Raw genomic sequence first — 15,166 nt, 5'->3', positions numbered from 1 at the left:
CTGGGACATCTAGGCAAAGGGTGACACAAGGAAGTTGGAAGAGACACAGGAGCCATTCAGGAAGACCTTGCCAGGTCTATTGCTTCCAAAGGATTTCCTGCAAGGTTGTGCTTTAGTTCCTTTTTCACTTTCTTGTAAACTGGCATTGTTTCAGCCTAGTCTGTGTCCTGTCTGACACTGTCCCTGTGGAGAGGCAGCCAGGAGAGCAGGGAATAGCCTCATCTCATCCCCTTCCCCTTGCTGGCTAAATGCATGGCCTTTCCAAGCCTTGAAGTTGCACCTGAGACCTACTTCTGCCTTTACAGACAGGCTCGTTTTGGGATCAGCAGTCCTATCTATACAGTCAGCTCCCTGGGTCATCTAGACCAGCTCACAGGATGGATAAAAGCCAAGAATGTGAGCAAACATGTGGGGGAGGTCCAGGTCACCCCCCTTTCCAGCCCCGTCCTCCCCAAGGATGGCCCTCGGGCTGGTGCAACAGCATCGCAGCCACCCAGCATCGCTCTGTTCACACTCTTTTGGCTGCCCCAAATCCTCCCCCTGAGCCAGCCTTTGGCTCCTCGCTGCCCGATGGCACTGGGCGGCACTGGGTGGCACTGAGGGGGCCATCACCAGGCAGAAATATGCGATGGGGACAGACAAAAATCGCAAAAAGGGGGGTTCTCCACCCAGGATTGCCACAGGCAGCATGGGCAACTGTGAACACTGCTAAGCCCCATGATGTCTCACTTGGTGGATGAAGGGTCTAGGTTGACAGGACATTCCTGAGGAGAACATGTGTTCATCAGTGCTGGCTACACCACGGAGGACAAATCCAGGAAGGTTATTTTTCAGTGTAAAGGCTGACACTACAAATATATTGGCATGAGGTTATGCTCCAGTGCGCTTCTCCTTGGATTTCAGAGGAATCCAATTTGGTCTCATCTCTCTCCTCTCCCAGGTCTGCTGGAGGTAACATCTGGGGGCAGCGGGCTGCACATCGAACCCGGAGACAGTGAGCTTGTCCTCAGCCTCCACAGCACCTTCTCCCTCTTGTGCTATGGGGAAGGCACGCTGGTCTGGGAACGGGAGGGTCAGCCCCTTCCCGCCTCACTAGAGCACAGGGATGGTGTCTTTGTCAGCAATCTCACCCTCAGGAACGTAACGGGCCGTCACACTGGCGAGTACGCGTGCACCTACAGCCCTGACCAGGCTCCAGAGCCAGCGGAGAGGAAAGCCCTGTACATCTACATTCCAGGTAGGGGACAGCATGTCCTTGCCTCTGCATTTTCAAGGGGTTTAGCAACCAGGAGAAAAAGGGTTTTGAATTATCATTCTGTCTCCAAGCACCTATCCTCCCAAAAGCCTTCTTCCCATTGCAGGAGAGCTCATGGCAGGTCCTCTGGCTGTGGCATCTCTCTGGTATGCCAGGTTGTGTGTGGTGTGTTGGGACAAGTGGTGAGGGAGGCAGTGGTGTTAAGCAACAGCGTGTGGGTCTCCCTCACCCTCCCAGGAGAGGTTTGGCAAGTCCATGACCTGGCAGCTCCACTTTGCCAGGAGCTGCCTGGCAAAAACCACAGGGAGCAAGGAAAGAAGCATCCCACCAGTCTGGAGACAGAGCCCGCTGTTGGAGCAGTCCTGGTTCAGCTTCAAGCAGCTTTCTGTAACCAGTGTTCCCTCTCTCCTGCAGATCCTTCCCTAGTCTTCCTCCCTACAATCACCTCTGAAGAGCTCTTCATCTTCATCACGGGCTACACAGAGGCCGTCATCCCCTGCCGCGTGACCAACCCACAGATGCAGGTCACCCTCTATGAGAAAAAGGTGGAGAACCCCATCCCAGCTGCTTATGACCCACAACAGGGCTTCAAAGGCTTCTTTGAGGACAAGACCTATTTCTGCCGGACAATCGTGGATGACCAGGAGGTGGATTCAGACACCTTCTATGTCTACAGGATCCAGGGTGAGCTGCCATTGTCTCAGCCTACCTGTCCACCTGCTGGGACTGTTCCTTTAGCCCAGTGGAGTGGACAGCAGAGCTCTCCCCATCTCCTTAGCAATGCCCCTGATCAGTTTGGAGGCTGCATTTAGTCCTGTCTCCATCAGAGAAGAGGTTCTGCCAAAGTGTCAGCTTCATATCTCAGAGAAGAGCCTTTCCAGTGGATCAGCCCACCCAGGATAAATGGACTGGCTCCACACCTATCCCTTCCTTCATTATGTATCTCTTTCTTTCCCCGTTTCTCACAGTCTCCTCGGTGAACGTCTCCATCAGCGCAGTGCAGACCATAGTGCGTCAGGGAGAAAACGTCACCCTGATGTGCACCGTCAGCGGCAATGAGCTAGTCAACTTCAACTGGGATTATCCCCGCAAGCAAGTGAGTGCTCCAGCCCCACAGGCTCTGGGCAGCAGTTCCAGCCTTCGCCCGGCTCTCCCATGGCAATCATTCACCAATATCCTAGGAATTCATAGGAAGTTTCACCCCATGGCAGAAGCTGTGGGATGCTGCTGCTGCCACACAGGGAGGCTTGCTGTGGAGATCCTTGGATTAAGGATGTCTATCTCAGTGCTTTCTGATCATTTGTGTTCCCTGTTCCAGTGGCAGCCAGACTGGGGTCCTCTACCCCTTCCTTCTCCCTCCCTGTGAGCCTGGCTTTGCATCTCCAATGGCAGAGCATGCTCTTGACCTCTCAGACCGTGTCTCTTGTCCCCGTTCTGCAGGCAGGGAAGTCTGTGGAGCCAGTGACCGACTTCCTGCCCGGATCCACCCATGAGATCCGCTCCATCCTCATCATCCAGAATGCAGAGCTGGAGGACAGTGGGACCTACACCTGCAACGTCTCTGAGGGCTACCATGAGAAAACGGACCGGAAAGACATCACCATCCAAGTGATCGGTGTGTTGCTGCCCACCCACCCAAAGCAGCAAGCCGTGTGGGCACCCAGGCAGGATGCCCCAGTGGGACACCCTCTTCTCTGCACAGCCCCCAGCTCTCCCCGCTCCTCACCTCTGCCCTAAGTAGCCATGGCAAAAACCCTCACCCCATGTCACCCCTGCCCACTTCTTGGCTTCAGAACATCCCAAATCTCCCACCGTGGCTTTTGTGACCCTTTAATACACTTGAGGGTGTGGAGAAGAGCTCTTCTGCACTGTGCAGTGCCAAGGTGGGGTAAGGTCATATTGTCACCTCCCATCTGCATCTGTCCTTTCATGTAATTTGAGGGAACCTGCCCCATGTCCACAAGATAACAGCCCTTTCCCCGCATGCTGCCCGCTCCGTGAGCTCCTCCGCTCCGGTGTGGCTCTGCACCCACACTTGCCCCGGGCGCAAGCCTGAAGCCTTGAGGGATGGATCTGCAGCTGCCCCACCACTTCTGGCTGTTCAGAGTGTTTTGTTCCAGATCTGTGTTTGTCCAAAGGCCTGGAGAAGGGGTTGTTTCCCTCTCTGACTCTCCTATCCCTCCCGTCCCCTCTCAGAGCGTGGCTTTGTCCGCTTCCACACCCGCCTGCCCAGCACGGTGTATGCCGAGGTCCACAAGAGCCGCACCATCCGGGTGGAGGTGGAGGCTTACCCGCAGCCCAGCATTGTGTGGCTGAAGAACAACAAGACGCTGACCATGGAGAGCAGCAACGAGTTCACCATCACCAGCAGGAACCTGTCAGAAACAAGGTGAGTGCTTAGTGCTCCTCACCGGGGTGCAGCGAGGGGGTAGTTCACAAAGCAACTTCCTTATTGGTGGTTGGATGTGGTTGAACCTCTCTCCGTGAGTAGATTTTGAGTTTTCCTCAGAGGGATGGGAGCTGGTTGCCCCTGAGTGTTGCCAGTCCCCGGGCACCTTCCCACACCCATCACTCTGGGACCGTCTCTCCTCCAGGTACCAGACGGCTCTGGTGCTGGTGCGGGTGAAGCAGGAGGAAGGAGGATTTTACACTATCCGGGCTTCCAATGAGGATGATGAGAAGGAGCTGTCCTTCCATCTGCAGATAAATGGTGAGGATGGGCATGCAGACATGGGGGTGAGGACTGTGGGGGCACTCTCAGGGGATGACTCCATCTTTTGCCACAGGACCCTCAGGCAGAAGGCCTTACTCCTCTGGCTACAGCTCCGGGGTGGTTTTAGTTAAAGGAAGAGCATTCAAGCAAGGAACATGCTCATTTGGAATATCTCACACTCGCGCTCAGAGCAAAGGGGATAGGAAGGCAGTGTGGACCACCAGCAGACTGCCCTTTATACCCTGGTCCAAAGTAGTAGATGCAGAGATGATTGTGCAGCTGTGATGTCCAGGACTGTCCCCTGTGCTTTCCAAGCAGGCTAGATGAGGGCAGGTCTCCTCCATAACCCCTTCAAACCTTTTCCTTTTCACTGTTATTTTTCAAAAATAAAACACAACTGATGTGATGAGTCCTACCTCACTGTCTCCTCACACCCAGGCCATGTTAGGGGTACCGTGGAATCGCATTCTCCTTCCATCCTGCAGCCTGAAAGGAAGGTTAATTCCCATCACTGTCTCTCGGTTTCAGTGCCAGCCAAAGTGGTGGATCTCAAGGAGAACAGCAGTGCCAGCAGTGGGGAGCAGACGGTAATATGCTCTGCTGAAGGCATGCCCCAGCCGGAGATCAGCTGGTCCGCTTGCAGCGACATCAAAAGGTAAGTGGAATGATGGAGCCTGTGGGAACGACTGGACTCCAGCATCTCCTAGAATAATAGACTATTATTTTATTGTATCCTGCTCAGCATCCCACGGTGGCTTGTGGTCCCAGCTGCCTCTCAGGTATCTTTGTCCTCCCCCGGACCAGGTGCAGCACCAAGGGGCAGCCCACCCGGCTGCTGGGGAACGAGTCGGCAGAGATCGGCCTGCAGACCAACGCCACGTACCACGCGGAGCTGCAGGTGTACCGCGTGAACAGCACCCTGCAGCTGCACAGGGTGGATGAACCCTTGCTCCTCCGATGCACAGTGCAAAACTTCCTGGGCAGCAGCTCCCAGGACATCACTCTGGTCCCACACGGTGAGCACCAAAGGGTTTGAGCTAGTGCGGGGAGCTCTGTGTCTCCAGCGTGGAGCCAGCACTGTCCTCTGATGACTGAAGTCTTCAGGGGCAGAAAACTTGGGTATTTATGCCAAAAACAAAGCCTCCTTTGGGTTGAGCATTTCCTGGCTGCTCCAGGAGGAGTCAGGAGCCCTTATGTCCCTTGGCCATGGGCATCCTCTTCCCAACACTAGCAGGGTCATTCCTCCCGGGAGGCAAGATGGAAGTGCCTGGGCAGGTCCCCGGTGTCTTGTTATTAGCCCGCAGGTCACTAGATGGTGCCACGGACTTGAGCATCCATGCACTGAGCATCATAAATGTGAGGAATGGGGGTCTAAGCCCAGTCCTGAAGCTGCCAGCTCTCCCCCACCCTCCCACCGTCAAGCCTCCCCCAGGGCAGCCAGCCCTTCCACAGGCTGTAACCACCCATCACCCCATTATCCCTGGGGTGCTGCCCTGCCAGGGAGGACAGGGACTGCCCCCACCCAGAGGAGAGCTCAGGGTTGATGTCTTGGGGGGAGGCATGTAGCAGGAAGGGGATAGTGGCTAGAGGAGGGAAGGGTGTAGGGACCCCTCTGCGCTGCTGTCCCCTCCTTTCCCCAGGGTACTGGGGAGGTGGAGGAGTCTGATTGCTGTCCCTGTTATCATTGTAGTCTTGCCATTCAAGGTGGTCATCATCTCTGTCATCCTGGCCTTGCTGGTCCTCACCGTCATCTCCCTGATCATCCTGATCGTCCTGTGGCAGAAGGTAAAAGAGAGGAGTGTTCCCAGGCTGCCACAGTGGTACCCCCTGTTAGGGCTGGGAGGAGCAAAGCTGTGAGCTCCTGGTGGTGTGGGCTTGATGACATCCCACCCACGCCAAGGGCCGTGAGCTCGCATCAGTCTCCGCGTGCCCCCGGCACCTGTAGGTTAGATGGGGAAGGAGGCAACGGCTGCAGGGACCAGAGACTCCCTAACAAAGTCCATCCGCATCCCCCATGCCCTCTGTGACCCTCAGCCTCTCAGATCTCTCTTTTCCCTTTGCTCCCCTTTCCAGAAACCTCGTTATGAAATCCGCTGGAAGGTGATTGAGTCAGTCAGCTCCGATGGGCACGAGTACATCTACGTGGATCCCATGCAGCTCCCTTACGACTCCAGCTGGGAGGTGCCCAGGGACAAGCTGGTGTTAGGTAAAGGCTCTGCAGGTCCCACTGATGGGGTCCTGGTGGTCTGGGGGTGATAGGCTTGGGATCTCCAAAAGAGATGAGCTCAGGAAAGGCACAGAGATCCCTGGAGATACGATGTGGTCCTGGGACAGGGGGACCATCCAGGATCACGGTGGAAGGCCAGGTGCCCCCTTTGGTATGAAGCACTGGGTTATTCCTGACTATCCTTTCTTGAAACTGGCAGCTCCTTCCCAGCCAGATGGAAACCAGACCCAACCCCAAACATCCTAGCTCATGGCCACATCCAAGCCCACCAGGATGACTGCAGCAAGGCTGATGTGGTTTCAGACAGGGGACTTGTCTTTTCCAAGCTCCTGTCCTCGAAGACCACCACCAGCTTTGTCTCCTCCCTGTTTCTTTGCAGGACGCACTCTCGGATCCGGTGCCTTTGGACGCGTCGTGGAGGCAACAGCCCATGGCCTCAGCCATTCTCAGTCCACCATGAAAGTGGCGGTCAAAATGCTCAAATGTGAGTTTCCCTCACACTATCCCTTTCCCCCATCCAAAAGCCGTGAGGTCAAACTGTGCCCACGAGCTGCCCCCCTTGCCCTGCCGTTCACACCGGCTCTTCCCAACAGCCACCGCCCGGAGCAGCGAGAAGCAAGCCCTCATGTCCGAGCTGAAGATCATGAGCCACCTGGGACCTCACCTCAACATCGTCAACTTGCTGGGGGCCTGCACCAAAGGAGGTAGCTGAGCCCCGGGCACCTTTTCTCCTCTCCCTGCTGCCCTGGGCTGTACTGAGAACTGTTCTCAGAGAGCGTAATTCCTGTCTCCTGGTTCAGAACGATCCACCTTTCCCCTAGGAAAGCACTGTGAGGCTCTGAAAGCCTTTCTTTCCAATCTGATTGCAACAGAGGAAGCATGTTTGTGTTAATCCCCACCTCCCTCCCCAAACAAAAATTTCAAATTCCAAAAATGCTCGGTATCAGAAAGGTGCCTTTTCCCCCTGGCCCTGCCCAGATGTCCAGCAACCTGGTAATGTCCCTGTGGGATGAAATCTGCTGCTCCAGGGTGCGAGTGGGGCTGAGGCAGGGCTGACACGGGTACTCTCTTCCACCAGGACCCATCTACATCATCACCGAGTACTGCCGCTACGGGGACCTGGTAGACTACCTGCACCGCAACAAGCACACCTTCCTGCAGTCCTACGGCGAGAAGGCCCGGCGAGAGGCAGAGCTGTATGGGAACACTGCCAAGGAGGACCATGTGCAGAGGTAGCTGGAAAGCAGCACTCTCCTCCTCCCTGGTGCCTACCCCATCCTAGCCCCCATTGGGGAGGGAGGCTGGTATTGCCAGGAAGGGTACCTCTGTTTCCTCCAGACCAGTAAAATAAACGCTGGCCCGGCGCTGGGATACAGCTGGCCTCTCTGTTACCACCTCGTGAGACCAGCCCATGTGCCAACCAGCCACCTCCAAGCAGCTCCTGGCAGGCAAGGAGTCAGCAGAGGCAATCTGTGTGTCCTGGAGTCTGAGTTTACTAGCATGCGCATGGCTGCTCCATGCCGGTTGGGAATATTCCCTGACATCGTTAACTTTATTGGCATAACCATAGCTACGTACTGAGTACAGAGATGAAAGGTTTCCCAGCATGTCTTACCCCTTGGAGACCTCAGCCCTGCATTTTGAGGGCAGGTTGCGTTGCTACCGAGCCTACGAGTGAAGTGCTGGACGTGCAGTTGCAAAAGAGGTGCTACAAGAAAAGGGAAACGGCCCTTCATCCAGGTGCCAGCTGTAAGGGGTGCAGGCCCGTCAGCACAGAGAAACAGTCCCATGGGAAGTTAGAAAGCAGCATTTCCTTCCAGTATGCCAAACCAATAGTAAAACAGAGCAGTGTTAGGACATCAGCAGAGCTGACCCTGTGCTTTCTGCTTGAAGGCAGCTGAGAAATACTAAGTGCAGCCTCCCAAACCCGTGGGGATGTGCCCCACGGCTCTGACCACGCAGAAGGTTTACTGTGCCCAACACCAGCACGTGGAAGGCCTTAAGATGCTGCTTCCCAGATGCAGTTGTTCACTTTGGGGAGAGGTGCTCAAGGGTGCAGATGCTTGCTAATGCAAACTGGGAAGGTTTAACTGTGGACAGAGGGTTGTGTTCAGCCTTCTCCAGGCCAGTCCTGGGAGTCCACTAGTTCCCAGCCTGGGAACGTGCACGGCCAAGGTGGAGGGTTTTGCCTGCCCACTCTGGCTTGGGTCTCATGCTCTCTTGCCCTCTGGGTGCCTGTGGGGCTGTGTGGCTGTGGCTTCCCTTTCTGCCCTGTCCCACACATTCAGGGCTGCTTTCCCTGCCATGTGGGACATTTTAGTGCTGGTGCTGAGCATTCAGGAATTGCAGTCCCACACAATGTTGCTGCATCTCCTCCTCTCCTCTGGATCTGAACAGCCTCCTTCCTTCCCCACCACAGTCACCTCTCCTTGTCTGTTGAGAGCGACGGGGGCTACATGGACATGAGCAAGGATGATTCCCTGGATTATGTGCCCATGTCCAACATGAAGGGTGAAGTCAAGTACGCTGACATCGAGTCCTCTAACTATGGCACCCCATACGAGCTGGACAGCTATTCCCCATCAGGTAACGGCTCAGCCACAGTGGGAGGGAGAGGTGCTTGCGCTCTGGGCACTGGATGCCTTTGCTTGCAGAGGCGGATGGTCCATATTGCAAGGGTCCCCTCTGGGATGAGTCCAGCAGTGGTGGCAGATGCCCTTGGGATATCCCTTTATTGCTGGAGGTAGAGCGATCCCCAGTGGGTTCTTCCACTGGTGGACAGGCCACGAGTGTGCTGAGTAATGCAAACATCCATCCCTGCTTGCCCTCCAGCTCCTGAAAGAACAGACCGGGTGACACTGATAAATGAGTCTCCACTCCTCAGCTACATGGACTTGGTGGGCTTCAGCTTCCAGGTGGCTAATGGGATGGAGTTCCTGGCTTCCAAAAACGTACGTATATCAGCTGGTCCATGATGCTTACGGTGGTGGAGGCCAGCAATGCTCTGCCATGCCCTGTGGTCAGCTTCTGCTCACTGTCCCTCTTTCCATGCCAACCTCCTCGTGGGAGAAGTGGCCGTGGAATTGAAGAGCTGCTGACCACTTCTCTTTAGAAACACAGCTTTGGGGAGCAGCATGACTGCATTTGCACGTGACATCTAACCCTGGCTTAGATCAAGCTTCAGACCTCAGATTCGCTGGCTCTGAGCTCCTCCTGAGCCATGTGCAGCACAGCTGTGGTGTTATATCATCCCTATTTACCAGGATGACCAAACAGTGATAACCTCCCCCTGCTAAAGCCCAAGGCACTCTGCAGAAGAGCTACTACTCTCCACAGGCAAACCTATGGCACCACATGCTCTGAGCCCCCCAGGCCTCATCAGAAGTGCTTGTTTAATGGAAATTAAGCCACCACAGAGGACTAGGTTGTGGGATTTCCTAAGGTCTGGCTTAGCCCAGGGCAGGAAGTAATATAGTTGGATCATGTGAAACATCACACAGGGCAGGGCTAAGAGAAGGGGGAGGGATGGCATCAATAACATTGAGAGCCAGAGAAATTCCTGGCTCTCTGCCCCCAGCCAGCCAGTCTGATCCCCAAAATTGCATGCTCAATGCTCCCCCATGGAGCACAGAAGAGGAGCTCCCAGCTTCCTACTGTCACGCTTTACAGTGGCGTAATATCCCATGCTTGCTAGTAGTGCATGGTGGGGTGGAGCAAACCTCGGGGCTGTTCACATGGGAAACATCCAACATGCTGGCAAACCAGGAGGTGCAGGATGGGGTGGTGTAACTCTGATATCTTCAGACTGCTGGGTTGGATGGTCCAAACAGAGATAGAGACCCCCCATCCTTGCCAGCACACTAGCCCCCCTGTTTGGTCAGCCCCTGGCAGTTCCCTCTCTGCCCGATTGTTCGGATTGCCCTTGCCAGATTTGTAAGCCTGTTGCTGTCACGGGGGTAGCAGTCCAAGTGAGCAGCAAAAATGTGGTAGCTCTGCTAGTGGCTTCAAGTCATGGTTGTCCCTAGAGCTGGAGGAGATGCCTCAAAGGACGTGAGGTGATTCCTGTCCCTGCAGCCCCAGAAATGGGCTTGTGCTGGAGCTGGGCTGCTTCCTCGGGCTGTCTGGGGACCCCTTGCAGTGACAGTGCCCTGCCTCCCCCCCGCAGTGTGTGCATCGTGACCTGGCTGCCAGGAACGTCCTCATCTGTGAGGGGAAGCTGGTGAAGATCTGTGACTTTGGCCTGGCAAGAGACATCATGAGGGATTCCAACTATATCTCCAAAGGCAGTGTGAGTACCAGGAGCTGTACAAGCCCCTTCTTCCCGGGGCTCTGGGCTGGCACCCCCTACGTGCTCCCCCTGTGAGTCACCTGTCCATCATTGTGCCCAGGGGTGGTGACAGGGACTGCCAGGAGATGGTGTCAACAGCTGCCATCCTGCACCTGCTGTGCTCTGTGCACTGTGGAGTTGCAGGTTTGCTTGCCCGTGTCTCCAGGCTCTTTCAGAAGAATCTGGGCAGCAGCAGGAAAACTAAGGCTTGTCCCCTGTAGAGCCCACTGCTGGCAGCAGCGCTGCATCCCAGCACGGCACTGACCGGTCCTGAGCCGCAGGCAGGAGGAGGGCCAGGTTAGGCAGCTCCACAGAGTTGTAGTGAGTCACTAGCCACGCTGGGAAGAGGTTTGCAGACTTCTGCTCTAACCACTAGACCACAGGGTAAGAGGAAGGGTTTTCCTTCAAGCAGCTTCTTTCCAGAAAGATGTCTCCAGTCTTTCGAGGCAGGAGAGGATGAGGCTGTAATTGAGCTTCCCCAGAACCTCCCCTTGTGACTTCAACAACAGCATGTCCACCTCAGCCCTGGGACCCTTGGGAATGTGCAACCCCAAACAAACAGGCCGTGTAATTCCCCGAGAAACTGGGGCTGAGGGAGCTGAGAGTGGATGCAGACCCCTCAAACCCCAATATTTATCTACTCTGTGAACTACTTAACTTCTTGTGTGCTTGCACGGGGTGGCAGACAGGCACTCAGTGCCTGGGCAGGGAGACCCTCCTGCAGAGAGGCTGAGATTTTCCGGTCCAGCCTTGGCGTAGCTGCTTTTCCTTCCAAAACGGGAAATGAAACTAGGCCACTTTGCAATCCTTCCTGGAGATTATTTTGGTATTCATTGTGCAAGCAAATACAGGGAACAGCATGGCCAGTGCTCGTACAAACTGGTCAAGTGAGATTCCTTGTGTATCGCTCTGAGTGAATAAGAGCAGGAAAAAGCTGGATGCATCCATCAGCCCTTTTCTGGCCATCCCATAGCTCTCTCCAGCCTGGTATCAGGTTTCCAAAGTCCAGATAGGCCTGGACTCCTTTCAGGAGTGCTGTGGTCATGTTGTGCAAGTCAGTGGACTCCCCAGGAACTAAGGAACAGAGAATGCACACCATGACAGCTCATCATGGCAGACAGTGATGGAAATGGATGTAGCACACCCGTTCTGTGCTCCTGCCTGCTGGGTGCATCCTGCACCAGGAAAGAGGAAACCGGTCCCTCTGAGAAGTGTCTGACAGCAGATGTCAGCAGATGTGTTGGGCCGGTGGACAGCTCTGAAGGGTTTTCTCCGCTTGTAAATTGTGTGTGTCAGGCTGTCACATGTTGAAACAAGTGCTGTAGAGGCAGCTGACCCTCTCCTTGTTACGTTTTTTTCCCTTTTAGACCTTCTTGCCCCTTAAGTGGATGGCTCCAGAGAGCATCTTCAACAACCTTTACACCACCCTGAGTGATGTGTGGTCCTTTGGGATTCTCCTCTGGGAGATATTCACTTTAGGTAAGTGCCCTGGGGATCATGGTAGTGTCTGTCGGTCTGATACCATGTTAGCAGGATCCCTTCCCAGAGACAATAGAAATCCATTTCTGATGCCAAAGTCCCAACCTTACCAGTCAGAGTAGCACTTCATTCCCTGTCTCCTCCTTTCTCATGCTGACGTTGCCATTTGGAAGTGAAATGAGACGGGAAAGGTAAAGAAATTGGAAACCTTGGTGTGAAATGAATGTTGGCATAGGGGTGGCAGACAACCCACCAGCCTGATCTCCTGCTCTCCCTTTACACCCAGGGGGGACTCCATACCCCGAACTGCCTATGAACGAACAGTTCTACAATGCCATCAAACGTGGCTATCGGATGTCCAAACCCACCCACGCCTCTGATGAGATGTAAGTGCTGCCCGTGAGTGTTTGCCCTGGGCAGACTATGGAAGCGTTTCTGCCTCTGTTTTCCCCTAACCCGCTAAGAGAGTGCCCTCTCTTCTCTCTTCTTAGCTACGACATCATGCAGAAGTGTTGGGAAGAGAAGTTTGAGATCAGACCGTCCTTCTCGCAGCTGGTGGTGCTAATGGGAAACCTCTTGGTCGATTGCTACAGAAAGGTATGTTCGAAGGACCCTGTGCGGGAGGGACAGTGCTCCGTGGAGGATGCTGCCTTGGTTAGGGCTTCCAAGCAGGGTTTGGAGACGAGTGTTTAGTGCTGCTGTGCCAGAGGATTTGGCTGTGACTAAGGCTGCATTAGTCTGAACAGCCAGTGAAGGTGGTTTGGGCATCCTGGGGGCATTGCTGAGATGACTGGCATTGCCAGACAGCTGGTATCTCAGCCCCTGCGGAAATCAGAACTGGCAGGAGATCAAAATCTGCCTCCAACTGTTTGGTTGTTTGGAGCTGTGGAGCTGTGCCTCTGCTCTCTCCCTTAGGAAATGTTCATGACCCACGTTCGGTGGAGTCAGGGTAGCTGAACCCAGCAGAAGATGCCAGCAGCTCCAGAAAAAGACTAGCAGACAGGGAAAGCAAATACAACACAAGTGCATTTTCTCCACTCATGAGACCTTCCCCTTTCTTTGGTAATCTGCGAGAGCAGAGGTACCAACAGGTGGATGAAGAGTTCATGAAGAGTGACCACCCCGCTATTGTCCGCACAAGACCCACAATCCCCGGACTGAACAACACCAGGCTCGCTCCCAGCTCGCCCACCGGCAGCATCCTCTACACAGCCGTGCACCAGAACGGGGGCGAAAATGATTATATCATCCCTCTGCCCGACCCCAAACCTGAGGCGATCTGTGATCTGCCTCAGGAGGTCTCCATCAGCCGGGCCAGGTAAAAACATGGGTTCTGAATGCTGACCCTTCCCCCAGCTGCCCAAAGCGGAAAACAGGGGTCTTGAGGAAATGGATAAAGATCAATGGTGGGGTTTTTGGGATCGGAGGGAGGTGTCACCCCCATCTGAGGTGCTGTTGTGGCCTTGCATGAGCCCACAGGGGTGGAGATGAACCAGAGGAGCTGGGACATGAGCTAAGACAGGGTGCCATGTCACACCCTGAGCATCAGCCAGCACAGCTGGGGACAAGTGACCGCACTCACAAGGAGGAGGGCAGAGTCTGCAGAACCCAGCTGGCTGCATGTTGTGTTTGAGGGCTGATAGACCCAACCGATACTGTCTGTTCCCCTGTGGAAAGACACTCAGAGTAGGGTTGCTGGGACCTCAACTTGCTTCCAGCTGCTGGGAATCCTCTCCCACCAGGAGATTTGGACAAGACACTCATTTTTCTCTCCCTCTAATCTCCCTCCAGCTCTGTGCTGAACGAGGCCAACACATCATCGACGATATCCTGTGACAGCCCCCTGGGCCTCCGGCAGGACGAGGAGCAGGAATCCGATGCACAGCCAGGCTGCCAGGAGCCATCCGCAGGGCACCAAGAGGTGGAGGAGAGTTTCCTGTAGTCAGAGCTGGGCTGAGTCTGCATCTCCCTACGGAGAGGCCAGCTAAGGGGCTGACCCAGGTGTCACAGAGCCATGCTCTGCACCTGTACATCGGGACATCCCCACCTCTCCCAGCATTCCTCCTTCCCTCCTGTCTCCCACTGTTGGATGGGGAATTACAGACTTTTCCCCATTGCCATCCCCTTCCTCCTTACAAAGAGGTGGCTTGGTGCCAGCAGCCTTCCATATCACTGCCACATCCTCCTCAGTGATCAAACCACTGCAGGACAGAGACATCTCACAGACCAACATCTTCTTTTCAAGTGGAAGAGTTGGCTTGGATCTCCCCAAGAGACGCCACTTTCTGCATTGCTAAGATGATACTCCAGCCTCTTCCCCCTCCTTGGCAATGAGTTTCATCTCCTTTGCACCAGCACTTCCCTGATGGTCTCAGCACCAGCCACACCGTGGTTCTGTGAAATGCCACCGGGACAGATGGTTGGCTTGGAGCCCATTGCTGGGGTGTAGAGAACCTGCAACACCAGCCTTCAGCTGCCGGAGATCAGGAGTACACTGGGGAGATTCCCCTCCAAGCACAGCCACGTCCTGGGGAGACCAGCCAGCGTCTCAGCAATACCGAATCACCATCTTCCTTTCTTGTCAGCTCTTCGGTGGATAGAGCATCACAAGCACTACAGGTACCCATGGCTCTGGGGCACAGCTCTGCACCCACCTGGAGGGGTTGTCACACTCCCTGTGCCCAGCATGACACCAGGAGCCCCAAGGGCATGCCAGGAGCCCAAAACACTCTCACAGTGACTGTTGTAGCAGCGAAGAGGGCAGTCCGGTGTTGTGTCGCCTGTGTGGACACTAAGCTAATTATTCTTCATTGAAGATTTAAAGGGAACAAATATATTAATCCACTAGCCAGGGCCAGTATAAGGAAGCAATATGGCTATTCATTAATCTTCTACTGCCACTAGGCCCAGCTCATCTGCTGGGAAATCACATAACCCCGCCAGCTGCAAAGTCTTTGTGCCTTATCTTTGGGAAGCAAGGGCTCCCTTTGGTCGACTGTTCCCCTGCACACCCTTTCTCAGGATGGCAGGTCTCACCAGTCCCTCCTGAGTCACAGCAAGACTATGGGGAGCAATAAGGACACCAGAGCACCGATCCAGGGACATCTCAAAAGAGGGAGAGGGAGAGAGGCTGGGAAGCTCTTTGGTCACAGCTGAACTGTATCT

At 54.8% G+C, this 15,166-nt stretch overlaps 1 protein-coding gene across 1 annotated transcript; it reads left to right on the top strand.

Moving 5' to 3' along the window:
- Nucleotides 1-940: 940 nt before the first annotated feature.
- PDGFRB (platelet-derived growth factor receptor, beta polypeptide) lies at nucleotides 941-13,943 on the top strand (the record flags this gene model as incomplete). The annotated part of the gene is made up of 21 exons (XM_010161861.1): nucleotides 941-1,237; nucleotides 1,670-1,939; nucleotides 2,224-2,351; nucleotides 2,696-2,870; nucleotides 3,452-3,644; nucleotides 3,850-3,965; nucleotides 4,497-4,623; nucleotides 4,773-4,984; nucleotides 5,659-5,753; nucleotides 6,042-6,174; nucleotides 6,575-6,679; nucleotides 6,789-6,899; nucleotides 7,274-7,427; nucleotides 8,615-8,781; nucleotides 9,028-9,146; nucleotides 10,361-10,483; nucleotides 11,890-12,001; nucleotides 12,288-12,387; nucleotides 12,493-12,598; nucleotides 13,081-13,319; nucleotides 13,793-13,943. Coding segments are annotated over 21 exons (3,233 nt in total), but the record flags the coding sequence as incomplete, so codon positions are not given.
- Nucleotides 13,944-15,166: the final 1,223 nt, after the last annotated feature.

This window comes from Eurypyga helias, unplaced genomic scaffold (genome assembly GCF_000690775.1).
Source record: "Eurypyga helias isolate BGI_N326 unplaced genomic scaffold, ASM69077v1 scaffold4462, whole genome shotgun sequence".
NCBI classification, from domain to species: domain Eukaryota; kingdom Metazoa; phylum Chordata; class Aves; order Eurypygiformes; family Eurypygidae; genus Eurypyga; species Eurypyga helias.
This window is presented reverse-complemented; position numbering and strand designations above follow the sequence as displayed.